Below are 27,653 nucleotides of genomic sequence, written 5' to 3'. Positions count from 1 at the left end.
GGGGAAAAAAAAAAACGGTAGAAACCTCAGGAAGAGCAACTGAGGAGGGATCCCTCTTCCAGGACGGACAGACGTGCAATAGATGTCGTACAGAACAGATCAGCATAATAAATTAACAGTAATCCACATGACACAATGAGACATAGAGAGAGAGAGAGAGAGATGCAGGTAATGACAGTAGCTTACAACAGCATTATTGAAAGTAATAATATTATAGTTATAGTTCTGGTTACTGTGGTACAATATGTTGAAAGTATGTATTAATATCTGGCAGTATATATATGTGTGACAATAGTCATGTGTATAATAACAGTAGAAGTATGACTAATGATAACAGCAGCAGCAGGAGGCATCTGGCAGGACCAGATATAAATTATCTGAGTACTTCTTCCACCATTTGTCACACTGGTTTGATTTTATTCTGAGCAAATAAATAAAATAAAATAAACTCTTTCCCCTCCTGTCCGTCCAGGCCGGCAGGTGGCGCTAACACCCAGGACTTCAGGTGAGAGCCACTCACAACCAAAATCATTTGGCGTGTTAAAATTTAAAAAAAATAAATAAATAAATAAAAAAAAAAAATCGAAACATAAAAGAGGGGAAGTTTACACAGGAATGAAGTGTAACAAATAACAATAAAATAAAAATAAAGTACTTTTAATAATTAAAAAAGTCTTCCTCCTCCTGCCTGAGTCAGACCTTTGCCCTCCAGGCCGGCAGGTGGCGCCAACACCTGCGGACCTCAGGTGAGAGCCAGTGACAACTCAACCCAAAGAAGTGGAGCAGGAACGGAAAGAAACAGGAAGAGGGAGAAGAAGACACCATCGGTTCCACAATGTCCATGACCAAGAGACTATTCAAGGTAAAATAAATCTATAATTATTGAATTCACGCCGCTTCGCGAGGGCTCGAAAACTTGTTTCTTCTTCGCGGGTGTAGCTACAGCCGCGTCGACCGGGGGAAAATGTCGAATAGCCGAGCCTTCATCGGTCGGACAAAATGAAAGGAGAATGACGTCCGACAGACGAGAGGTAACTAGTTAGTTAGTTTGAGACGCCGGCGGAGCGTGACTCAGCACTTAGAGGAGAAACTTGGCGGATGAAACGTGACGTGGAACAATGTGTTTGTTTTTTATCGGTTAGAAGATGGAGGCTCGGCAGGCAGCCTTCACGGAGAGAAGTGAGGCGGCTGCTTTTACGCGCTGTCACCGTCTCAACAGAAAACATGGAGACTTTGGGGTTGGGACGTGACGTCAGAGCCCGGCTGGGCGATATGTCATGGAGAAAATAATAATGTGAGGTGAGCGCAGACAGACAGACAGGCAGTCAGACAGACAGACAGACAGACAGACAGTCAGACAGACAGGCAGTCAGACAGACAGACAGATAGGAATGTCCTCAGACGTGTTTAATTAAACCTCTTTCAAAAACCAGTGGTGCGGTGTAACCAGATACATTCACTATAGGACTGTACTTAAATTCGAGATACTTGTACTTTACTATCTAATGTAACCCAATACTTGTACTCTATTACATCTCAGAGGTAAATATTTTCCCTTTAAATCCTTTACAGTTGTTTGACAGCTTTAGTTCCTTCCTGTCCAGTGATGTCTCCACAGATATGTGTGATATACTGAAACATGTAGAGAAACTTCTCCCACTGATTAAACTCTCTGAAAGCCACAGGTTTTGCAAGTGACATAATAATAACAACACATTTTATGTATAAGCACCTTTCAAGACACTCAAGGACACTTAACAACAGTGCAGAATATAAGTTAATGATAAGCAGTAACTAGAGATGCACTGATATGTGAATCTAATTTCCGCACCTAATTTCAGTGTTCACCTTGTGTAGTGGAATTAACATCGTATTACACATGCATACTCTTACCGTGACGGCTCACTAGCAGATAGACCCATGAAATATAATGGTTTTTAATGTCTGTAACACTCATTCATTGTGCAATTTTAAAAAAAAAAAGCATGTTGGCTGATTGTGATGGTTCATTTTAAAGCCAGTATTGGCCGATATTATCGTGCATCCCTAGCTTAAAAGTCCTTTAATTTAATTGTATAAATATCAGGCCTTAAAAGTCATTAAATAGTCTTAGTTTTTTATTTATCCATCCAAGTTCTTCAGCCTAAAAGTCCAAATTCCTGGTGTTAAAAATCTTTAAACCTAATACTTACTCTTATAACCATATTCACACATAAAACCATCCTCTGCAGCAGGGTTGCAACAGTATGAGGTTGTCACGGTACGATAACCGGCTCAGAAAATATTGCAGCTTCACGGTATCATGGTGTTACAACATTTATATCATTATCAATCAGAATGACCCTTATTAAAGGAATGAAAACAGAAGGGTAATTGTTGGTTGAACAGACGTTTTATTACTATAACTGAAATTTAAAACGTTTGAAAACAACTAAAATAAAGTGATTCATCATCCAATTACATTTATTTTTTTTATATCGTAGATCAGCAAATGTACACTGTATGATGATAGTCAATTTAAATATCACACTAAACTTTAAAACCCTCCTACGTCTTAAGCTAAGTAAACTCTCTAAAAACCAGAGTGTCTTAAATTTAATTGTGTAAATATTAGCCCTTAAAAGTCATGAGATACTCTTAGTTTGAATTTGTGAGGTCGTAATTGCCACAAACGTTTTAGCTTATTTTATTTCATTTGTCCATCCTAATCCTTTTTGTCCAGATGTCTGGTGTTTAAAGTCTTTAATTCTACCACAAAACCTATACTTTATTTTTCACTTAATACCTGCACTTAACTGTTGGCAAAATGCCTTATTCTAATAACCACATTCTTACATAAAACTTACCTCTGCGAAGGACTACATATATTACATATCTTTATACTTACCTGCAGTGCTTGAATAAGGAAGATTGTCTTGAAAAGGACTTTAAAAAAGCATTAAATGTAAGTGTCTGATACCTGCAGACACCCTGAAAAACCCTCCAGGATCAGGTGGAAAATGTCTCATCACAAAGCTGAAAACAGGCTGATTTTTTTGGACTTTTATTCAGAGATACAAACATAAGATGATCTTAAAGAATATGATGCATTGCTGTAGATTAAATTACCCAACAGTGTGTAAAGGAGTTAAAATGAGCACATACACATGAATGCAGCAGGAATGTTAATCCAAAAACATCAGACAGAGTAGGACAGCACTGAGAGGGAACATTTAATCTGATTTCACTTAGTATGGTTTCAGAGTATTAAAGTAGTCGAGTATTTTCCCTTCAGTAAAACATCTTAACTCTTCTTCCACCACTGATCGACCTCATTTAACTCTCTGTACAGCTGCTCAGCCTGCAGCCTCTTACTTACACTTTCACTGTGACCCAGCAGCACTTTTGGTTTTGATTCTGGTGTGTGACTGATGCAACGCAGCCTTCGTGTCAGGAAATCCCCTGCGTGATAATCAGAGCGAAGTATCTTGTTACTACTTCCCTGAATTCCCCCGTCAGTCCAGTTTTACAGTTCAGGTAAATACAGGAAGTAGAACACTGATTTACTGCCTGCTTCTGTTTGAACCTTTTACTAGCGGTGGAGCGAGTATTCAGATCATTTAATCAAGAAATGTGTTTTATTGAATTTTAGTTATCTGGTGCATTGATATGTAATACTCTAATGTAAGAGCTGGTGAAGGTGGGCTCATTCCCACTGTATTTACTGCAGGGTAGATTGTGAATTTCACCAAGAGATCAATAAAATCAAAACCTTTTGCAATCAATTATAGGATAAGAAAAGATACACCTTTACTGATCCCACAATTGAGAAATTCCAGTGTTAGAGCAGTCAAGGGGAAAGAGTCAAATTAAAGATTTCAATATTTAAAAACTTAAAAAACTAGGCATGCAGAAAAAAGTACAAAAGATGCAAGAAACAGCAATAAATAAAAAGAATAATAATAATGAGCAGTGGATAAAAAAGTGAGCAATATATGTTAGGTTCTATTATTATATTTGTTTAATCAAAACTAATGTGTTAATATTTGTGTTGTATTGTTCAAAATGGTAAAAACTGGAGCAGGGATTACGATCTCATCACACTGACAGATTAAACTCATGTCATACTGCTGCTAGAGTGGAAATAATTCACTGTTTAATCCGTTAGTTGACAGACAAATAATTAATTGACAACCATTTTGATTAAATTCAATCTAGGGCTGGGCAATTTATCAGGATTATATAGATACTGTGATATGAGACTGTCTTAAATTTTGAATATCAGAATATTGTAAGTGATGTCATTTCCACACTTACCAGACTGTTCTCCACTAAGTCATTATATCTGCTAGGGCTGCAACGATTAGTCCATTAAAAGAAAATTAATCTCCAACTATTTTCATAATAGATTCATTTTTTCACTCAATTTCAGGTTACAATTTTAAATATTTGTTGCTGTTCTTTGTCTTTTATGAAAGCAAATGAAGAATCTTCAGGTTTTGGACTGCTGGTTGGACAAAATTAAGTTGAAGACGTCACTTAAGGCTCTGGAAAATTGCAAAGAGCTTTTTTCACAATTTGTTTGACATTTTGTAGACTAAACAATTAATCGTGAAAATAATCAGCAGAGTAATCGATGACAATAGTTGTAAGTTGCAGCCCTAATATCCACATTACAGATGATCATTAATTAAAAATCAAACTGCATAAATATAGCAATATCAAGGTATTAAGTAAAAAATATTATGATATTTGATTTTTTTTTTTTTAAATCATACTGACCAGCCCTACTTCAGTTAATAAGTGTGATTGTTTTCTCTTTTTCTGATATGATGGTAAACCTGAAAATATTTGAAGATGTCATCATGGGCTCTGGGAAATTGTGATGGGACCACATTATTAAGAAATTAGCCTGTAGATAAAATGATAATGATAATTAATATTAGTTGCTGCCCTATAAGCAAACAGAGCAGTAATACACAGAATAACACTGAAGCACACAGTACTCTGTAACAGAATTAATAAACAAGACAACACTGTGCTACGTTACCAAGCATTAACTGAGACAGGTAAAACTGGTTTTGCACTAACGAGAATGCATTTTGCACCGGAATTTTAAAGGAGTGCATGTCACTCATTGTGTAGAAAGTTTTATAGTTTTGTAGCGACCTGTCAGGGTGTTTCCATCGGCTCTTTATGCTCCAGTCTTGGGTGTTGTGTAGTGACCTGTCATCATGTTTCCAGGTGATTTTTAGGCTTCAGCCAGTGTTACGCAGTGACCCACTGACCCATTGCAAACCGATGTCAACAACATCCACTGTCGCACAATTCACATAGCCTCGTGTCAGTTAAAGGCAATCGCAGAATTAAGAGAATATGACTAAGTCTTGATAAATTCTTCTTCACATTTTTCTGTCACCTCATGACGTTTACCATCAAGGCTATATGTAATGTCTTTTTTTTTTCACTATTTAACAGCAGCCAAGAACCATGACCTCAGTGCTTAAACATATCATTTAACAGCTCAATGAAAGTGTCAGAAATGCATTTATATACGGGGAGTGTAAATGTAGACTTAACAGCAGAACAGTGGAGTACCTAATAAAGTGGCCACTGAGTGTATACATGTATATCCCCCATGGGTCACTGGGGTTTTAGTCGTGTCAATATTTTATCCCATCTTAAATCAGTTGTTTTTTATTTTTCAGGAGCTTGAAGAAATCCGAAAAAATGGGGCGAAGTACTTTCGCAACATTCAAGTGGATGAATCGAATGTTTTGAGCTGGCAAGGGCTCCTCGTTCCTGTAAGTACTGAGCTGCTGCTAAAACAGCGTGTTGTCCCGTCATTAAAGTTTTTATTAACTTGTTCTTTGTGTCTCTCCGATCTACAAACTCTTGTTTTCTCCAAGGATTGTGCTCCATATGACAAAGGAGCATTTCGGATTGAAATCATCTTCCCCGCGGAGTACCCCTTCAAGCCACCTAAGGTCACCTTCAAGACAAAAATCTACCACCCCAACGTTGACGAGAAGGGTCAGGTGTGCCTGCCGGTCATCAGCGTGGAGCACTGGAAGCCGGCGACAAAAACTGAAACTGGTGAGGCGCTTTGTTTGGAGGCCCAGACGCTCATTCAGCCTTTCTTGAATTCTAATTCTGAAGATTTTCATCAATCAAACCCCATTTTTTAAATTTTATTTCAGGCTTTGCATGCTGGCATTTCAATGTCTTTGTATTTTTAGTTTCTAGTTTAGTAACTCTAAAAGTCCAGACACAGCAAACCAACACCAAATACTAGTGGTGACTATTACCGACTGCGCCTCGTGTCGCCTGTGTCTCAGCTTAAAAGTTGCATGAACACACCACAGCGACTACAGCCGACAGCCAACCAGCACAAATATTCTGCGTCTGCGTGAGAAGAAGTAACCGTTCACACCAGCAGACTGCAGTCGTTTGTATTGATCTATAAAAAGGGAAACCGGAGACCACAAGAGGGATTCAAGACACTAATTAGCCCATTAGCACATCAACAGTGTGAAAGAAGAAAATATGTACCGGGCACTGGTGAATAATAACACAAACAATCAAACAGTTTTCTTTCTGACTGGTTTAGCATCCTGAATCGGCCATTAAAAAGCCAACATGGGCCGACTGTCAGCTTGATTGTTGGGGCCCTAAAAAAGCACAGCAGGTCTGTCGAGCTCCGGACGTCTCCACATATTGAAGTGTTGTACATGGAGCTGCGGTAAACCGAGTGTTCAGAGTGTCATCTTTTTAAAACAAAAACTACAAGAGCAGAGTGTTTGGGAAGAATGAAACAATTTTATCTGTCGGTTTATCTGTCAAAACGCAAACGTTAGCTTGTCCAGTATGGAGCTAGCACAGTGACAGTAAAAATAATGGCATTGAAAAAAGGAAACACTGGCATTGAAATTATTTTATTTTGTTTGGATTTTTTTTTTGCAAACTGGTTCTCAGTGGCAGAAAAAGAGAAAAGGTGATATGAAGGGAAAAAAATTGAAGAGTATTTTGTTTTTTAATGATTTTTAAACTTTTGAATGCCAAATTTCTTTTTCAGTGCCAAAGCTCCCTGTCACTGCTCCAGCTCTGAACTCCAGCTCAAGGCTCAGACGTAGATGTCTTCGGAAAGCTGCGGTCACACAGACGCACACACAGTTTTATTCATAGTACAACTGACAGTTAACATCAGTCACCAGCCGTGTTTCAGACGAGAGTGTAGAGCAAGAGATTGGAGCTTGCTCTGCCTGGAGTTCACACGGTCACAGAAAATGAGAATGTGGAAACTGTGAATTGGCCTTAACCGAGCATCACTTCCAAAGCAAAGGAGCTGTTCATACTAAGTTATTATCAAAGTAAAGAACTTAGAGAAGTGTTTCACTGCTGTAAAGATGCTCTCTTTTATAAAACTAGGCTGTCTGCGCAGTAGGAAGAGACAAACACTTTTGAAATTGGAGCGACATGACAAAAGAAAACAGAGAAAGAGGACTGTGGCTTTTGACTTTGCACAGGGGAGATGTATGTAGGTAATATGACTTCTCCCCTTTTTAACCTCCTTGACGAAAATGTGTTTGTACAATCTGGAGTTGGAGCAGCAGCCGTAGAGCCGGCGGAAATCGGAAGCAGATTTGAGCCTAAACATGAGCAGGGAGGTCCGGGCTGCAGTAAGGTGGAAGGAAGTTTACCACAGTTCATTTACACACAGTACCCACGCTGTTACGATACAGAGCTGGTTGAAAATTGGCAAAGCGTGGCTTTAATGAACTTTTTTTTTTTAATGGTGACACAATACAAAAAGTTTCCTCGCTGCTGTTTGTGATACCTGAAGTTTTCTTCTTCAACTTCTACATGTATCATGAAAACTTAAATGCATGAGTCACACATATTCTTCTTCCTCCCTCTCTCCCGCAGTGATTAGCAACCTTGTTAGTCTGGTGAACACCCCTCAGCCGGAGCACCCGCTGCGGGCCGACCTGGCCGAGGAGTACAGCAAAGACCGCACCAAATTCATGAAGAACGCCGAGGAGTTCACAAAGAAACACAGTGAAAAGCGGCCCGTCGACTGACGGCGTTGACACCGGCCTCCTTTCTGTTTCCCGTTCCAAGTGCCCGCCCTGACTCTCTGTTCTTACCCCCCAAAACTACACAGAGACGCCCTGTTCTGCATATCTGCTTGTTTTTTAGCACTCTCCAACCACTCCTTAATGATGATAGGGGCTTGTGTTTCTGTTTCACTTTGCCAAAATAAAAAAAGAAAAGCAGGACTTTTTGGTGAATAGGCAGGCTCCGGCCTCTAGGTGTCGCCTTTTGGTTGTTTTATGTTCTTTCTACTGATTTCTTTTTAGAAAAAACAAAACAGAAAATAGTCTGAGGTGGTGTCCTGGAAAGTTACAAAGTCATAAACAATATAAAGTGCTGTTCTGCTTACTTAAATGTTGAATGTTTTTTTCAGATTAATCATTAGCTCCTGCCGACCTGTTTACAGATATATATATATATTTTTTTTTTTTTTAAGCTTTTTTTTCCCAAGCGTTAACAAAATGCACAGATAATCTAAAGCTGTTGTTTTTATCTGTCGTCTTTATTTCTCTTTTCTTTTCCCTTATGATACACTGTATTTTGTGAGATCACCTGGAAATTAAAGTTTGTTACTGAAATGCAGAATTCCACTTGTAAACTCGGAGATTTGTGAAAATGCAACTACATTGTACATGTTTTTGTATTTTGGGATGTTGTGAGGAAAAAGTCTCATAATTAAAAACTCTTCCACCTCTGCTGGCCTCCCAGGAACGTGCATAGCGTCAGTGAGCATCGTTGTTTTTCACGCAGGTGTCAGAAACAGTCAAAGTGTTTTTTATTTTAACACGTTCTGCCAAAGTGGCTTTAAAACCACAAGCTGCTCAGCTGCTCTCTGTTTGACTCTCTCACCGCCTCCTGCTCGTCTGTCTCATCACAACACTGACAACATTTTCACAATGAGAACAAGCTCTACAAAGCACTGATTGATTCAAGCATTAAAATATAGTTTCCAACCTACAGTGCGGCTGTGATCAGCTTCTCTCCATCTTAAACACGGTGTAATTAGGATCTTAATATTCTCTGATAGCTGACGGAGCACACCAGCCGACTGAGGGTGATATCTGCAGGTGGAGGGCAGAGGGTCACTATTGAATAAAGATCTGCGATGGATGCTTAAATCTGTACTGTTGTGTTTATTAAAAGATTTTTCTTCACTTCCTGTTTGTGTTTGTAGCCACCTGGAGTATTACAGTGACACTGGGCCCCCTCATGCTAATGTCAGATTAATAATGAGCCTTAAAAGGAATAAAAACTGAAGGGCTATTGTTGGTTCAACAAACTTTTTATTACTTTAACTGAAAGCATTTTGTCAGTGGAAGTTTGTGTAAAAAATAGGGTCTGGCAATATGGCCGTAGAATAATATCACGATATTCCAGGGTATTTTTGTGATTACAGTTTTCTTGACAAAATGTTAGTTTTACAGTTTGCCTTCGAATATTAAAGTTTTGTTAATTAAATAATTGTAAAAATGAATAAATATAAAGTTAAGAATAAAGGGGAGATATTCTGCCCAGTAACATTTTTTTCGTAGACTAGCAAATATCATAGTATACCCTAAAAAAAACCCTAAGTGGCCCAGGACGGACAACCCAAACACTGGGTCTAGACTGGAGGTCGGAGAAATACTCTCAAAACATCTCAGTGACAGAGAGTAAATGAAATGCTACAGACGAGATCGTGCAGAAATAATGTTTGTGGTCAGTCTCTTTAGGGATATGGACACATCTCACACCTAAAGGTATTTGAAAAACTGGAAAAACACATCAGTGCAGCAGTGACGACTTGAGTCTGTCTCAGCCTTCCATCAGCAGAGTGATCACACCAACAATGAACACTTTAAAAGTCAGCAGTTCATCTCATTTTCACTGGGTGTCCTCACACCTTACAGATTCACAAAAGGGCGTGTCTGTGACAACCAATCACACCTGTTAAAAGAATGCATCATACCTAACAATAGTAAGTTTCTGTGCCTTCCTCGCTCAGAGAACTTTCCTAAATCACTCGTCTTGTACTCCACCCCCATTTTGTAGCGAAAACGCCTAAAATGACATACCCAAATTAAAATGACTGTAGCTTCTGAACCGCTCTGACTACATGCATGCATTGCCAGAAAGAAAACTCCCTGAAGTTTCTTGTGAAAGTGTCAGAAACACTCTAGGTGATACAGAGACAGAGTAATGGGCCTCTGAAGTCAGTGAAACATTGAAGATTTTGCCTAAAATAAAATAAAAAATGTGTTTCAGGATGAATAACTGTCTGTGGCTTCATCTGAGCAGGTAAATGACACTGTGGGGCTGTAGGCACACTATCAATGAACACTTGTTTCAAATTTGAAGAAGACTGCTCAAAGTTTTTACCATGAAAAGATCCAGGCGGAGCTCCAAATGACAAGTCGGTCACTCGGCTTCAAAACAGTACTATCAGTGATCAAACAACACTCAGCCAGCTTCAAACATTGTACCTTATTGAAATCAGGTGTGATTATGATAGCTGATGTTGTTTATGACACAGAAACACCATAAAATATCACCAAATAAAGCCATATGAAACGTGAAAGTTATGATCCCACTTTCTAGACGGTGTATCTCAGCCAAAAATAGTGGTAGGAGTGAGACTCTTACCTTTTATAAACCAGCTAAGTCCCCACTAACTGCTCCACATGAGATCACGAGTAATCCTTTAACTTTTCCTGTCATAAAACGCCATGACGTGACTCATTGCGATTTGGACTCTGTGTGTTTAGGCTGCTCTGGTGTGAAATACATAAGGAATAAAAGAAAAACGATTTTATTTTTGAAAAGTCGAGAGCTTCCTGAATCCAGCAATACCAAACATCACATGGTTTGATGACGCAGTGCACCTGGGAGATACCATTTAACAGAGGAGGTTCAAAGTTTCAGGCTAAGTTAGGAGCTCTTTGAGAGTGATCTCAGAACATGTGTGAATACGGCCCCTGGTTCTTAAGTTATCAGGGAAAAAGGTGAGCACACATAGAAGGCTCTAGGCTAAATGTCTGACAAGCTGAACACTTAGAAAACACTGATTTGTAACATGAATAGTCTTTATTCAGTGTTTTTACCGGTTCAAATCAGCTGGTCTGTTTTGGAGAGAAGAGACCTCTGTGGATAATTCAGCTCCTGGTAAAAACCTCCTGCACAATTCTAACCACGAGAAGTTTCACCTGGTTGCAATCTGCAATCCTCACCACTAGACGCCACTAAATCTGACACACTGGACCTTTAATTTGCAGTGGATTGAGCTCTCAGGGCCACCGTAGTTGAGTCAAAGAAAAGGCAGCAGAGTCCAAGTGTTAAACACTGTCGGCTTTATTGAAGTCAGGGTAACAGTGACGACCTTAAACGTGAGGTAGAATTTTCCCCTAACTGCAGTTCATGTCTAAGATTAGGTTTCCCTAAAGATTTGCAATGGTTCAGAGGATTAAAGAGAGCGCCTCCTCTGTAGCAGTGGTCAGACGTCGTTCTGAGGTTTGGGAGGGGGCGCTGAGTGCAGAGCCGCCCTCCTGCTGACACTGAGGTCACGATGAGACCAGCTTTTACTTCCTGAACTGAGCAATGGGAGACGGGACTTTGATGTCCTGTCCTTTCTCCAGCTTCTTCTCACACTCAATCAGGTAGTTGACCCCATCGATCAGCAGCTGGACCAGCTCCACCTGAAGACAGACACACCACAGGTTATCTCTGCAACAATTATCAGCTTCTTATGAGTCTGAGATGTCGTAAACTTTGATGGCTGACGGCTTCCAGTGTGCCCCACAGTATGCATTGAATTAAGGTGATATAACCGTCTGATGCTCACCTCAGATTTGCCCAGACGGTCGTTGTTGGAAATGTCGAAGGTGTCTCCAGTAGCAGCCGTGTCCACGCCACCTGTGCCTCTTTTCTGCAGCCGCAGGTTGTCGAGGATTTTGGAGAAGCGTGGGTCCTGCAGAGTGATTTCAATCATGTGGAACGTGTTGTAACTCACAGTAAAATCTCACTGACATCCAAGAGCACATATGCAGAAGGTAATATCGACTGAGGCTGTAAAGTATTTGGGCGAAAGATGAGATTTAAAGTTTAATCTTGACCTTGCAAACACACAAACATCCTGAGGAGATGGACAATAAAGGGTATTCTGTATTTTATCTGTGTCAAAAAACTCTTGAAAAGAGTCTGTCTCTCAATACTGTCTGACTTCCTGTCTGTGGCTCTCAGCTCGGAGCCGACTGGTTCCTACTGAAGACGTTAATCTTTAAAAACACAGTTTAATTTGAAATAAAAAGTCTCAGTACTTTTCTTAAATAGCTGGTCACTGTAGTTTTCAATCAAACAAACTGCTGTGTTGTATTTGTTATAGTGAGTGTGTGTGTGTTACCTGGCTGAGTTTTGGCAGGCGCACGTGCACGCCCGCCCGCAGGCCGGTGCCCAGGTTGGAGGGACATGTGAGGATGTAGCCCAGACGCTCGTTCCACATGAACTCCCAGCCTCTCTCCTGGATCAGCTGCTCCACCTGCAGGACAGCCAGCAGTAATCTGAATTTCTCCAATGAACTAAAATTAGACTCCGCCCACCAGTCCACCCTGTGGTCATATGACTCCGCCCACCAGTCCACCCTGTGGTCATATGACTCCGCCCACCAGTCCACCCTGTGGTTGTATGACTCCGCCCACCAGTCCAGTGTCTCTGACAGTCTCCATCCATGTCAGTGAAAACATGGATGCTTCACACACAGAAGATCTATACAATCAGCACAGTTTCAAGATTAGAGTCACCAATTCAGTATCTGACCAAATGTCTCCCCTTCTGTTCCTGAGATATGACGCTGAGTAATGGACAAAAAAACATTTTACGTTTCACATAAATATTTTGAATTTTCGACCACTAAAATGTTTAGATTTTTCATTAACTAAAACATTTAGATCTTTTATCAACAGAATATTTTGAATTTTTGTTGACTAAAACGTCTTGAATTTTCATCCACAATTTTTTTTTTGAATTTTCATTGACAGAAATTCTTTACATTTTTTGGCGACTAAAACATTTTGAGTTTTCAGAGACTAAAACATTTTGAATTTTCATGAACTAAAACATTTTGAATTTTCGTCCATTAAATTTTTTGAATTTCCATCCACTACAATTTTTTAAATTTTTGTCAACTAAAAAGTTCTGAATTTTCATCGACAAACATATTTTGAATTTTTCTTTACTAAGAAGTTTTGAGTTTTTGTCAACTAAAACACTGAATTTCCATCCACTACAATTTTTTTGAATTTTAGTCAACTAAAATGTTTTGAATTTTTTCTTCCAAGAAGTTTCAAATTTTTGTCAACTAAAATGTTCTGAATTTCCATTGACAAACACATTTTGAATTTTCCTCCACTAAAGATGTTTGAGTTTTGTTGGCTAAAACATTTTGAGTTTTCAGAGACTAAAATATTTTGAATTTTCATGAACTAAAACGTTTTGAATTTTCGTCAACTAAAATGTTTTGAATTTTTTTCTTCCAAGACGTTTTAAATTTTTGTCAACTAAAATGTTCTGAATTTTTTTATCGACAAACATATTTTGAATTTTCCTTTACTAAAAAGTTTTGAGTTTTTGTCAACTAAAACATTCTGAATTTCCATCCACTACAATTTTTTTGAATTTTACTCAACTAAAATGTTTTGAATTTTTTCTTCCAAGATGTTTTAAATTTTTGTCAACTAAAATGTTTTGAATCTTTGTCGACAAACCTATGAAGGATAAAATTAATAAATGTGACTTGAACTAATTAGTATTTTCATCTCAAGACTCAGACCAGATCTAAAAGTGCTGTCAAAATTTACACTGGAATGCCGTTAGTTTTGTCGCTATCTGATCATGAACCAAAGCGTTGAACAAATTCAGATTTTGACCTGATGATGAGGTACTTCATCCAATTGCTGTGGAAATATTTGACTACAAACACCAAAGTTAACCTCATGGTGGCGCTAAAGGGAAAGTCAGGGGATCACCAAAGTCAGTAGGATTTATCCTCTGGGGAACATGAATGCAGAAAATGATAAACCCGTCTGGACCAACAGTTAAAAGCTGTCATTATCGTCTCTGTGAACCATCACACCGCTCTGTCTCTGCATCGTGTGTGTGATAACTCCACAGACTCCTCCGTACCTGTTTGAGTCCTCGGCAGAATCTCTCAAACACTCTCTTCATGTTGCCTCCTTTCTCCATGGAGATGACTCTGGTGTGGTCCTCCTCGTTCACCCAGATCAGGAAGGTCTTCTCATTGTTGTGCCTGAAGAGAAGCAGCCACAGAGACACTAAACAAAGAGCTCTCCAGGTGAAACACTCTTTTCATTACCTGGGATGACTCATGGTTCATAAAGGACCTGATTCCACAGACACTTTAATATTCATGCTGCCGCTCTGAGCAGAATTATTAATATGTCAGAGACACATGCGTTTGTAAACACACAAAATGGAAAACACAAAACACACTTCCTGTTGGTATTTTCCCACCAACATGCGTCACAATCAGAGCAATAACTCAAGTGTTCAGTTGGGCTTCACAGGATGTGGAGAGACATATTAAATAGGGGTGTAAAGATTCATGATTACATCGATGCATCGATTTATTTTCCTACATTCTAACTGCATCGATAGAGCCTTGGCAAGTTGTCCCTCACTGATGACGATATCGCTGTGAAATCGATTTACAAGGTCAAAAATTGATTATATCGATTACTAAGCATTGGTGCGTTGTATTTAAGCACGACAACGTTATATACATGTATTTTTATCACTTCTAATCGTAAAGTTGCTCGATTCACTTCACTCTCCCTGCATGTGCCGGTAGTGCCGACTCAAAACAAAACGAAGCATGGCTAACAGCAAAGAGGAGGCGGACGAGCTGGAGATTTTCAAGCTGAATTTGAAGTCGACTCGAGGTTTCTGCAAAAAAGGAGGTGTTTTGGAGAAGTCGGTGGCTGTCTGTCGAATGTGTACTGACTGAGTAAAATGACAGAAGAAGCAGGGAAAACTACTGTCCATTCAACCTGATAGGTTGCACTTTATTTTTGTGTATTATTGTACTCCTCTTATACTGATTGAAAATCACAAGAGAAGTAGCAGGGAAACCTACTGTTCAGTTGTAATTCAGCCTGGAGGAATGTTGATCACACTTTTTTTTTTGTCTTTTGATCAGCAGGTTCTGAACTTGTGATAATTATAGTATTTAATAAAAGGTGAATGTTTTTGCCATTAATCGTTGTGTTTACTTATTTATATCCAAAATTAATTAATCCCTGATTCTCTTTCAAGAAAAAACTCCCCTGCACTGTCCACAGTATTCAGGTATGTATTTCACAGTCACACTGGTTCAGTTTTTGGCAAAACAAAAAAAGTTACTGAATCGATTTCTAGCCCTTGAATCGAATCGTATCGTTCTAGATGAGCCAAATAACATTCTTGAATCGAATCGGAACCATGGAAAATGATATGAATTGAATCGTTGTAAAAATGAATCGTTACACCCCTAATATTAAATATATCCAGCAGTGGGAGAAGTGTTCAGATTCTTTACTGAAGTAAAAGTACTGATACACACTGGGAAAATACTCCACTACAAGTCCTGCATTCAAAACCCCTCTCTTATTTAGCTTAATGGGTAACTTTGATTTTTATTAACCTGACCCATATTCTTTCATGTGTTAGTGTCCAATGAGAACAATCATTTTTGGAAGCGTAGCACAGAAAGAAATATAATGTTAACTCTGAGATGTGGAGTAGTATGAAGTATAAAGATGCATAAAATGGAAATACTCAAGTAAAGTACAAATACCTTAAAATCTGTACTTGAGTAAATGTACTCGGTTACATTCGACCACTGTATACATCAGTGACACAGGTCAGTGTGTGGATGTTGGCTTTGCACACAGCAGACATGCAGCAGAGCTGAACACACCCTACCAGATGCCCCTGGCGTCCGGCCAGTCTCTGGCCATAAAGGCACATGTCAACAATGGAGAGACGGGCTTGTCAAACAGGAAGTGGTCCTACAGGTGGAGGGAGGTGGAGGGAGGTAGGGACAGGTAGGAGACAGAGGCAGGAGGACGTTAACTCTACGACTCAGTGAATAAACAGCTGTGTGGAGAGGATAGAGGTCAGGGACCTGGGACAGGAGAGGGTGCGGGTCGACTTGTCATCTCGTTACTCGCACTGCTAACAGCAGTTCTTACCAGATCCCTCTGGAGTCGGGCCAGTCTCGGGCCATGAAGGCCGAGGTGAGTAAGGGAGACACGGGCTTGTCGAACAGGAAGTGATCCTTGTGTGGCGCAGCGTGAAATCATCACAACAGGAGGGTCAATAAAAGTGAACCTAAAGGACTGGTTCACGACTGGAGATAACAAGTGGTCTGAATACAGACTGTCACTCATAAATATGAAGCTGAAATGACCCTGATGATGCAACAGTGACATCATCAGGGTCATTTCCTCAGACTTTAAGCAACAGATCGACACTTTGGGAAATACACTTTGACGTTCTTGCAGATTAAACAGAAGATTGATGCCACTTTCATATCCTTCATGTACGGTACATATAAATCCGGAGCCGGCAGCAGGTTAGCTTAGCTTAGCACAAAGACTGGAAACAAAGGGAAACAGCTAGCCTGATCAATGAGCAATGATTTACTTATTATTCTCTTTCCATCTGATATTTTGGAAGAACTGGAGCTGATGGTGAGATGTTGTATGAAGCAGTAAGAGCTTTGTTTTAATAGTAATCTTTACACAAATCAGTCTGAGTGATGATTTATGAAGAAATATTAAAAATAATTCACACTCATTTAGGGTTGCAGCTGTGTACCAGTTTTAAGGTATACTGTGATATTAAAATGGACTGTTATCATACCGTGTACTGGACGGAGAATCTTAACTTTATTTTAGTTATTTTCAAAAGGGAGACTTTTTATTCAAAAAATGATTTCAAGTTTCAATTATAGAAACAAAACCTTTGTTCAACCAACAATAGTCCTTTTATTCTCGTCCCTTTAAGGGTCATTCTGACTGATATTAAGATAAATTCTGTAAGACCCCGATACCGTGAAACCACGATATTTTCTGAGACGGTTATGGTACTGTGAACATTCATCCCTGTACTCATTAATGGTTTCGATCTTGCAGCCTGGTCAGGGTAACAACATGGAGAAATCTACATCCAGAGCCGTGACTTTTTGGACGGACCAAATGTACAGAGCTGTAAAGTTGTCCACCATGGTAGCAGTTAGCTGCTAGCTAACCGTAGCTAACTTGTTTGTCCATTGTTTGGTCTGTGACGTAATAGGTCAACAGGAAAAAGGTTTGATGGTGTTAAAGAAACTTCAAACTCACATCGATGAGCTGCTGCTGCTCCTTCTCCGTCATGTCTCCCAGGCTGTAGTAGCGTCCTGCCAGGTCTCCCTTCAGGCCGGCCAGGGCCGTCACCACCACCCGCTCCACCTCGCGGCGCTCCGCCCTCGAACAGGCCGGGGGGAGGCTCAGCCCGCGGATACTGCGGCCGGTGCGGACGCGGGAGGACAGGACGTAGTTCTCGTCAAACATGCCATGGGTGATCTGGAGAGGAAGACAGAAATATTGTTTAACACATGTAGGACCAGCAGGTGGAGGAGGGGTCGGGCAGCGGTGGGGTAAACACCTTGGAGGAGTCCAGGTCAGTCGGATGTGTCATGGTTCTGGGGTCGTAGCCGTTGTGGCGGTCTTTGATGACGGGGTCGAAGAGTTCAGCAAACACCTGCAGGAAACATAAGATCAAGTCAAAGCTTTCAAAATCAAATCGTCTTCCAACTATCATATCTGCTGTCCCAACCTGTGACCTTTGACCTCTCTTACCTCGTAGCTCTCCTCGTCACCGGCCACGCAGCCCACTGTCTTGATGAAAGGGTGTCCAGGGTTGTCCACTCCGGTTTGGATGCACTGGTCCAGGGTCCAGTTGTTGGGGGTGAGCTTGTCCCTCAGTTTGGCGTAGATGGCCGGAGTCAGAGCCGACGCCATGCAGTTGTTGTGTTTCCTCAGGTCGGGGAAGTCGGAGCTGCAGGAGAGGAGGAAGTGGAAAGATTTGAGCGTATGTAGTTTAATGATCCTTCTTATACTGAGACATAAAAATACAATGCTTTGAATCAGAATCTGTGTCTGATGGTTATTTTTCCCTCTGTTACCTTTTATTGCCCTCATATCATTACACAGCTCTGATGTACTGTTCTTCCAGTACATAAATATATATATAAAAAATAATAAAAAAAAATACTGTGATTCTCAGTGTGCCAGGTCACACAGACCTTGACCTTTGACCACCGAAATCCAATCAGTTCATCTACAGTCCAAGTGAACGTTTGTGCCAAATTTGGAGAAATTCCTTCGAGGTTATTTAAAATATCCCGTTTACGTGAAGGAGACAGACATGGTTGAAGTGACCTCGACCTCTGACCACCAAAAACTAAGTCTCATTAGGGTCCAAGTGAACGTTGGTGCCAAATTCAAAGAAATTCCCTCAAGTTGTTCTTTAGAGGTGGGTTTTTCTTTTTTTTTTTATACAGCATAGTATCGCGATATTTTTGTGTGGCAATATCGTATCGTCACACAGTGCCAAGTAACGATTTTTTTTATTATATTGATTATTAATATTACAAATACAAATTAAGATTTAGTCTATTTGGATATTAAAATCAACTGCATTTCAGCCCACTACAGATATTTTGCTGCAAATAAAATGATTTAAGTAAGATGACAGAAAACTTCTATCTATCTTATTAGATAACACAGATGTTGACAAAGTTTTCCTTCGGGGACATAATTTACAGATGAAAAAAGGTATTAAATTGCAACATATTTTATCACAATACTCAGCATACCACAACACGTTTAATATTGAATACTATCATATCGTGACGTAAGTATTGTGATAATATTGTAGAGTAGAGCCTCTGGTGATTCCCATACCTACTGTTCTTGAGATATCACGTTTACAAGAATGAAATGGTCACAGTGACCTTGACCTTTGACTCTTGACCACCAAAATCAGTTCATCCTCGAGTCTGAGTGAATGTTTGTGCCAAATTTGAAGAAATTCCCTCATGGCATCTTGAGATATCACGCTCAAAAGAATGGGACAGACAAGGTCACAGTGACCTTGACCTTTGACCTATGACCATGAAAATCTAATCATGTCATCCTCGAGTTAAGAAATTCCCTTGAGGCATTCTTGAGATATCGTGTTCACAAGGATGTGACGGACATACTGACGGACGTATGGACAAACCAAAACCATCGTGCTACCTGCCACAGCTAACGCCGGTGCAGAAACATAAAAATTAATTTTTCTTTATAAATCCAAGGTGTGTGTGTGCTGAGTAGTTGTACAACAAATGATCATTTTCTGTGTGAAATATTCCTCTAAATCACAACAAAACCCAAAATCCTGTTTCAACAGGAAACACAAAGAAACTAAGATGCTCTCAAAATGTGACTTTGAGTAAAACCTATCTTCTGGCAGCCTTGGGACACACGTGAAGCTCTAACAAAAGTTCAGCCAGGAAGACAAAACATTTCATGCCTAGGCTGTAATTATTCTGTCTCACCCTGCCATTCACACCTCGCACACATGCTCACCCTCTGTCATTGTCCGAGGCTGTCAACTGTCATCAGCTGCTCTACAGCTGATTCACAACCAACCAACAGCACAGTGACACACCTCCTCCGTCAGCCTATCATCTCACTGCTCCTCATTTTAAATACAGTTCTTTTACTGCTTGAAGTTCTGTCATGCTGCAGCCGTGCGAACCCTCCACCTCCCCATCACCGCCTAGCCTTCTCTGAGTCACAGGGCTCGACAGTGCGAGCGTTTCACTCACATTTGCGACTAAAAATAGGTGTACGTGAACTGTAAAAAATATTTAGGGGCACATGTACGCATAAAAAAAAAAATCAGCCGAAGCAGCCTATATTTTTGTCAGTAACAAAATATGATAATCTAACCGCAAATGTTGGAGGAACTCCAGCCGCCTTCCCTTTTCCCTGTGTGACACGGTTATGGGCGGTTTTCCAAACCACTGTCAGCACAATGAATATAAGTCCAGTGTTTCCGCTACATTCATTTAGCAGCGGTGTGTCGCTAAATCCTCTTTAGGGAATATATTCGGTCGAATATTGCAAAAAAAAAAACCCCACACATTTGGTATTCGGTGGAATACGTGAAAAGCAAAGCCAAATAATAGCGGCGTGTTTTGATAACGCAATCAAACAGCGTGCGGTGACGGACAGAGTAAAATGTCGGTAGTGTGGCAATAAACAGTAACGGCGAATCCCGCCGGTTGTGGGTTGAACAGACACGGACAGGAATACGTATTCCTGTCAAATACGGCGGTGCATTATAACGGCTTACCGGCGACGGAGAAGTCCGGCTCCAGGTGAATAACTTGTTGTCATGACTGCCCAAAAGTACCTGAACAGCCAAGCCGTGGCGGCACACAGTATGTGACGTATCAGAGGAGAAACGAGCCGTTCATTTCATCTCATTTCCTCACCGCACTTAAGGGACCGTTCTTAACTTGTCAGGGGAGGAGGGTGGCTGGTTGATTTTTATTTCATTTATTTATTTTATTTTGATCCCCCCTATGTTAATCACTTATTGATGCTGTTTTTGAAGTATGAATAAGTCAGTAAGTAATTTATTCCATTGAAATATCATTGATGTATTATAGAAAAGTGATTTATCTTTTTATAAATGACAAAAGGCACATCTGCCTCATTTTTGCTGTGGTATCGTGATACTACTCAGAACCATGATATTTTCATTGGTATTGTACAGTGGGTCCCAATTGAGGGATTACAATTTACTTGCTCCTAAGTTGAAAAAGTTAGCGTCAAGCCCTGCAGTCATCAGCCTCATCAGCCTCAGAGTCATCAGCCACTTCCACAATTGTCTGGACTCTATGTGGAGATTTATCTTGCTGCTGCTCAGATGTCCCTCAATCACAAATGTTCCCCTCTTCTGTTAAACCATAATCATCTTAAATCATCTGTTAATCTGTTAACTCATATCCTGTATTAATCATTATTTTTACTTGATTAATCTGTCCCTCCTGACTGAGCCATGCCATTTGTCATGACTGCGCACATGTAAAGAGACGTGGTGACGGAGAGGTTGTGTGAATGAGTCGGGCAGAGGGAGGGAGAGTGAGTCAAAGGTAACGCAGATGAAACCTGAGAGCGTCAGTGATACTGCAGGACAGTGCTGTGACCTCATGTGCTCTTTCACAGTCTCACATGTTCACTAACGCCGTACACACTGTGAAATACTCCACAGGTGCTCAGTGTTTCACGTTCTATCTGATGTTTCTGGATTAATGTTGCTGCTGCATTAGTGTTTCATTTTACTGCTGTAGATGTTTTTAAGTCCTTCGTATACTGTTGGATAGTTTAATCTACAGTGATGCATCATATTCTATAAGATCATATGTTTGTAGCGTGGCAACATGTGAGAACCACAAAGTCCCCAAAACAGCCTGTTTTAAGCGTCATGACGACGATGCATTTTCCAGCTGATCCAACACATTTTCATCCCAACTCATTAAATATCGCTGCTTTGTCAGTGGACACACACGTCTAAATATGACACGCTACATAGCCATCTGTGTCGGTTTTAGACGTTCACAGACGACGTGTCAATTTCTGATTTTTACATCTATTGTGTCTTCTCAAAATACACTTCCGTTCTGAACCCTTTGAAACCTGCGATAATTGACTTGATTTCTAACAAAAACGTGAAGAAGACGATGAGCAACGAAAGAAGAATGACTCAGAACATTTGCAAGAAATTAATAAAATGGTCGCCCTGTGGAACTCCCTTCCCCTTCAGATTAAAATCGCGTCCACAGTTGAAACTTTTAAGTCTCGTCTTAAGACTCACTTTCATTCTCTGGCTTTCTCGTCTTTTGATTCCTTTTATTGATTTTCTTAATGATTTTATTTGGTTTTATTTATTGTTTTTAATTTATTGCTCTTATTTGATTATATTTCTGTTTTTAGTATTTTATTTCTGTTTCTGTGCAGCACTTTGGAAACCTCCGTTTGTAAAATGCTATATAAATAAAGTGGATTGGATAAAAATAAAATTAGTAAAAAAGAAAAAAAAAGAAAAAAGAAAAACAAACAAGGAAATGACCTATTCTAATAATCTAATAAAAATTTAATTTAATCTCTAATAATAATAATAATAATTATAAATATATATTTTGTTCCTAGCTTTTTTCCTTTTCCCCGATTTATTTATTTATTTATTTTTATTTTCAAAATAATTTTCTAAAATCAATATTGCCTTTTTTCCCATGTTAAAAAAAAAAAAAAATCGCTGCAGTATAGTTCAAAGGTTGAAATACTTGTGAAAGACATCTGAAAGCAGCACAAGAAAAATGATGTCGCTCCAGGTTTCAAAGGGTTAAAGTACTTCCTGCTCGTTATTCACAATAAACTTCAGAATAAACTTAAAGTAGGTAAAACACTTTGTTTTTAGGTTTATTTTAAGAGGTTTAGGCAACAAAAGTCAGTGGTCAGGGTTAGAAAAAAAACTCCTGGATGACTGTCTGGAGTTTGTTTGACCCATCTACCACGCTTGCCGCCTGGTGCGTATCATACCGCCACGAAAGGGTTCTTCGTGTTTGACGCCAACGTCCACTGACAAAGCCGCAGTATTTGATAAGTTTGGAGTGAGAACAGGCCGGAGCCGAGAGGGTTTTAAAAGAGTTTATTTAGCTTAAGAAGGAGGAGAACTTTCTCAACACTTAGAGGGACCCTGGAGTAGTGAGGTAAACGTACATTTTGAGATGTACTGAAGCCGTATTAAGTTGCATAAAATACGGTTGCTTGTGTTGTGGAAACAAAGCAGTGAGTCATTGTTCTGTGTCAGTCACACGAGCACGTGGTTTGTTTCTGTTGCTGAGGCAGATAATTGGAGGCTGGACATCTCACCGACCTGTCGAGATCATCCATCCACTGCTCTGATGAAACACAGAGAGCGGACCTCTTCCTGCACCCTCCACACCTCCGTCTTATTCTTTACGTCATTATTTGTTCCTTCATCAGAGGCGTCGATGTTACCCGGTCTTACCTGGGAGGATAGAGCTTCGTCTTCACATCTGCAGCCAGCGAGCCATTTTCGCTCAACAGGTAGCCGGTGGCCATCGTTCCCGCGCCCAAGCTGGCCAATAGCACAGCCGTGTTGCGGCCGGAGATCAGGCGTGTGAAAGAGCTCGCCATCTTTTCTGATGATTCGTAACTCTGTCAGTAGCAAATGAGCTGCAGAGAGAAATGACAGAGTAGAGTAGTTAGTTTGATATGTTGATGAAGGTGTGAGGGTCACACAGTACAAATAAATCACACTAACGTTCATAGTACTCGAGCACAATGTTAGCTTAGGTTCGAGTCGCTAACATTAGCCTAGCTGGTTCAGTCATGCTTTACAGTAAGCGGCTCCTTCACACCTGGGCAGCTATCAGCCAACTAATCCCATCCAATCACATTAAGAGGGTGGACGTACAACACCTTCATATAAACTGACACCTCTCACCACCACTGCCAGTTATTCCAGTATTTTAAACTGAAAAACTTTGCAGTAAACTTTATAATAAAATCACTTAAATTCAATTGAATTTCTGCAATTAGTTTATTAAGTAAATGTGTGTCAATCTTTTGCATCAACTTAAACTTTGACTTGCGCCATGACAGTGCTGCAGGAGTGGCATTTTTCTGTAGGCCAGTATGGTAGCTAGTGTCGCCCTGGTCCCCTCGTCAGAAAGTCAGCGGGATGTTTCTTTTAGATTTTGGATTATTGCAGAAAATAAGCTCTGTGGCAAACAAACATTAATGACTCTTACACGTTTGTTCAGCAAGATAACGTTCACAAATGAACACCACTTTTATGACTACTGAAGTCAGAAGTAAGCTGTGTTCTGTTTGCTGATGTTCTGTCGTCAAATTTAGCCACTTGTTAGCAAGTGTTCTTTTTTAATACACATAAAAGCCTCAAAATTCACGGTGAGGTTTTTACTGACATATTCTATGTCGTAGAACTAAACGTGAAAGTCTCTGCAGCTTGTGTTAACCACAGACCTTATATCAGACATCTAACCAAAAACCCACTGACTTCGAGTCGAGGGACCCGTGAGCGCTAACATGCTAACTCATTTCCGGGTTTTAGGACTCATTCCTACAGCTCTCTATTGCCCCAAAACAAACTGTCTTGACAGTGATGACCTTTAAAGAAATGAGGAAGCTATGGGAGTTCATTAGTTAAACTGCTCCACATAAGAGGAATGGTTAATGCTTGTAAGACGGGGTCGATGGTAGAATTTTGAATAAGTAAGACTGAGCTTTGTGGCCTGTTAGCGAACAATAAGCTAACAAGCTCGCTGACTGAAAGCTCGTTGGATGGAAGAGCTTTTTTCCCCTCTTTAATAACTCTACCGAATAAATTTCAGTAAAATCCTGAGAAAAAATCCTACAGAGGAGTTAACTGTCCAAAACAGAGGAAAAGGAAATAAATATAGAGAGCTTTTGGCTAAAATGCTAAAGGTTAGCTCGCTATGTGCAGTATTTTACAAAGAAGACCAGTTAGTACTTTGCTACTTTGCTGTCACCAAGATTTAAGTGTGCACCAGAGATGACGCCAAGTGAACTGCATTAGTGTACAATGTGATAACTCTGCATCGAGATTGATATAAACCTTTCACGTTTCTTGTGGTCAGTGCAGTACGGATGGCGGTATTGCACAATTGCAGCCTGCAGGACTGTGCACGTTGGGTCTCAGCGCCAAGCTGTACACCTTCAAGAATTTCTAACAACCTGGACGTGGTTGCAAAGAGCGCATTGCAGTGATTGACTCGCTACAGGACCCGAAAGTGTGTATATGCCGCTACAAAGTTCACAGCGCCTTAAAAATGGAGTGCAAGTCTGAAAATGTAAAATAGAAATCTGTTTTTTGGAGTCGCTCTGATCACTTTGAACACAATCTGTATGAAAGACCAGACGTTCGCAGGGAGCATGAGCGCCATCTGCACCTAACCAACGAGGGTTGTAAGTTTCCCTTTGGCCAAACTGACGTCACACCAGCAGACAAGCTGGGCGAGAATCTGCATTTCCTAGTATAGCAAAGGAATGGCCCACCTTACTCTGCCTCTGATTGGCTTACCGTGACATTCTGACCCTAACCCTAACCAGTGCAACCAACAAAGGCAACGAGTGCTCGCCAGTTAGAAAGTGAGTAGGGCGGGTCATGCCTTCGCTATCCTAGGATTCCCAAATTTGCATTCTGTGCAAACAGGTGGAGGAAATGGAGATCCACGCTGTAGACAGGAGTTTTTAATACACTGCCCCCTACAGTTTGGGAGAATATCGGTTTGGCACGTGAAGTAACTCACATGGAGTGCGTCGGCGTAAAGCGTAACTGGGGCTTCCCACCTCCTGCCTTGACGACCCCCCACCGGTTTTTGTTAAAGACAGTAACGAGCTTAGAGTAGTTGGGGCCGTGGCAGATGCTCTTAGCCTCTTAGCATTACCACCAGTCTCCCACCAACACGACGGCAGGTTTCATATGTCCACTAATGCTTCAGTTACCATTAGAGTCTGTCTTAAGCTCTGAGGACAAAGTGAGACAGCTCAGGAAGAAACCAGTCTGTAGTGACCAGTTAGGGCAAAAATATTCAATATTGTAACCATGTCTATCAAGGTGGATTTAAAATGTTTAATACCTTAATTAAAGGTCATACTGCAGCTTGTCCTTCACAGTGTCTGCAGGGCTGTGTCTTAATATAGAGGGAAGCTGTGAGGACAGAACTCCTGGTAATCCAGGTCAAAGGAAAGATGGCTGATCTGTGCTGCACTGAACTGACAACTGAAGAGAAAACGTCCCTCCGTGAGGTCACAGCATTTTTTCATTCAGCAGAATTTATCCCACTGACTCTTTCTTCCCCTCTCAGTCTGTGGAGGTTCATAACTTTGGGCCTGTGGTAACATTATTAATAGATCACTGGAGGGTGCTGCCAGGATCCAGTGCCAAGAAACAAGCCATGCCTGGCTCACAGCGTGGTGACATTCTGAACTGGTCACAAGACTGAACCCTCATGAGCCAACGTCAGCAGGACAGAGGCAGAGGGATGGAAACAGGGAGGAGGGCAGGTAGAGGACGTGGAGCAGCAGGTCTAAGGATGAAAATCAGGTCAGAGTTCAAGATGGAAGTGCAAAGTCTTTAAATAATTCTCAAGACATCCAGGGCGTTCTGTGCGCTGGCTTTGTAAAGCCTCCACTGCCAACTGGATCATATGGTCTTATGGTCAGGATTATACCAAAACCAGTACAGACCTGGGATCAGCCTCCCCTCCCCATGACAGCGCGACCTTTTACCTCTGAGGGAGTACGTGCAGAGGACGTAAGAGCAGCTTCGTCCTTTTCAGAGGACACAGCCGAGGTAACAGTGCCTCAAGAATTTAAAATTAAACATTTAGGAAACAAAAGAAAAAAGAATTTTTAAGCAAAGCGCACGAAAATCTGCTGAGAGATTTTAGCATGCAAAGTTTTCTGTTTAGTTCAAATACATAAATCAAGTTATCACCTCTCTTAATCTTCTCTTTGCAGTATCTATTCAGCTACATACCTTCTTAAAGTCATAGCTTCCTACGACCTTTCCTATTTAAACATTTTGACTTTTGAACCATGCACTCAAACCTCAAACCCCCTTCACATTATCTATAAATCTCAAAAGGTTGAGATGGTGCATATCCCGCATCGTCTTTGATAAAAACTCTACAAATAATTTAACACTCAGCCTGAGATGCACGAAGCTAACGGAGCCGCTCTGCAGGAGAGATAAGAAAAGAAGGTACAGTACCTGTGGAGAAGCTGCTCTGCCTTCTTGCTGAAGGTTTCCAGTTAAAGAGCTTTTCACTCTCCTCTATCGGGGAGCTCCACCCCCTCATGTGGGATTACACAGTGGAGGCCAATCAAGAGTTCAGAGGCAAATCTTTGGAAACCAATCAAGGGCCACCATCATGAGCTACACCGGCACCAGCCGCTCGTGTTGGGCCATGATGTACTATGAGCACCAGGGGTCCGATATCACTGTCCAGTTTGACCTTGATATTTTCACTCACACTTGATCTCTTCCTCCTCACACACACACACACACACACACACATACACACACTCTGTGATCCAGAGAGCTCCACACACAGCAACTTCAGAAAACACATGCAAATAATAATGAGGGGCACTTTTTCATCACGGTGACAACACATTCAAAGCAAAAACTAAATGCAGATACAAAACAGAAACTGATAGTGACACAGAACAAAACAGAATTTAGGTACAAATTAATATAAGTTTCCAGGGGACACTAAAAACTGAAGAACAAACCTCGACATGAGTTCCTGCCATGATTTATGGTGCATGCACTGAAGATGGTGTCCAATCAGTGGTACTGCAATCAACTTTAACATCCTGATTCTAAAGTTCAGATATTATCATCATTTATTAGCCTTAGTGGCCTCCTTATTC

The 27,653-nt window shown here is 40.5% G+C and overlaps 2 protein-coding genes across 2 annotated transcripts; one reads left to right on the top strand and one right to left on the bottom strand.

The window, feature by feature from the left end:
* Positions 1-741: 741 nt before the first annotated feature.
* Positions 742-8,768, top strand: ube2l3a (ubiquitin-conjugating enzyme E2L 3a). The gene is made up of 4 exons (XM_049604502.1): positions 742-862; positions 5,688-5,783; positions 5,889-6,075; positions 7,906-8,768. The coding sequence occupies exons 1-4, from the start codon at positions 836-838 to the stop codon at positions 8,058-8,060; spliced, it is 465 nt and encodes a 154-aa protein (XP_049460459.1). The 5' UTR covers positions 742-835; the 3' UTR covers positions 8,061-8,768.
* A 2,608-nt stretch (positions 8,769-11,376) lies between these two features.
* ckmt2a (creatine kinase, mitochondrial 2a (sarcomeric)) lies at positions 11,377-27,136 on the bottom strand. Its single transcript, XM_049604479.1, has 10 exons — positions 26,989-27,136; positions 23,215-23,402; positions 17,943-18,141; positions 17,749-17,844; positions 17,445-17,666; positions 16,024-16,109; positions 14,227-14,350; positions 12,449-12,583; positions 11,891-12,016; positions 11,377-11,744 (listed from the first exon to the last, which is right to left on the bottom strand). Exons 2-10 carry the CDS (start codon positions 23,361-23,363, stop codon positions 11,628-11,630), a joined length of 1,254 nt encoding a protein of 417 aa, XP_049460436.1. The 5' UTR covers positions 23,364-23,402; positions 26,989-27,136; the 3' UTR covers positions 11,377-11,627.
* Positions 27,137-27,653: the final 517 nt, after the last annotated feature.

This window comes from Epinephelus fuscoguttatus, linkage group LG18 (assembly GCF_011397635.1).
Source record: "Epinephelus fuscoguttatus linkage group LG18, E.fuscoguttatus.final_Chr_v1".
NCBI classification, from domain to species: domain Eukaryota; kingdom Metazoa; phylum Chordata; class Actinopteri; order Perciformes; family Serranidae; genus Epinephelus; species Epinephelus fuscoguttatus.
Note: the sequence above shows the minus strand (reverse complement) of the source record. Positions and strands in the feature narration are given on the sequence as shown.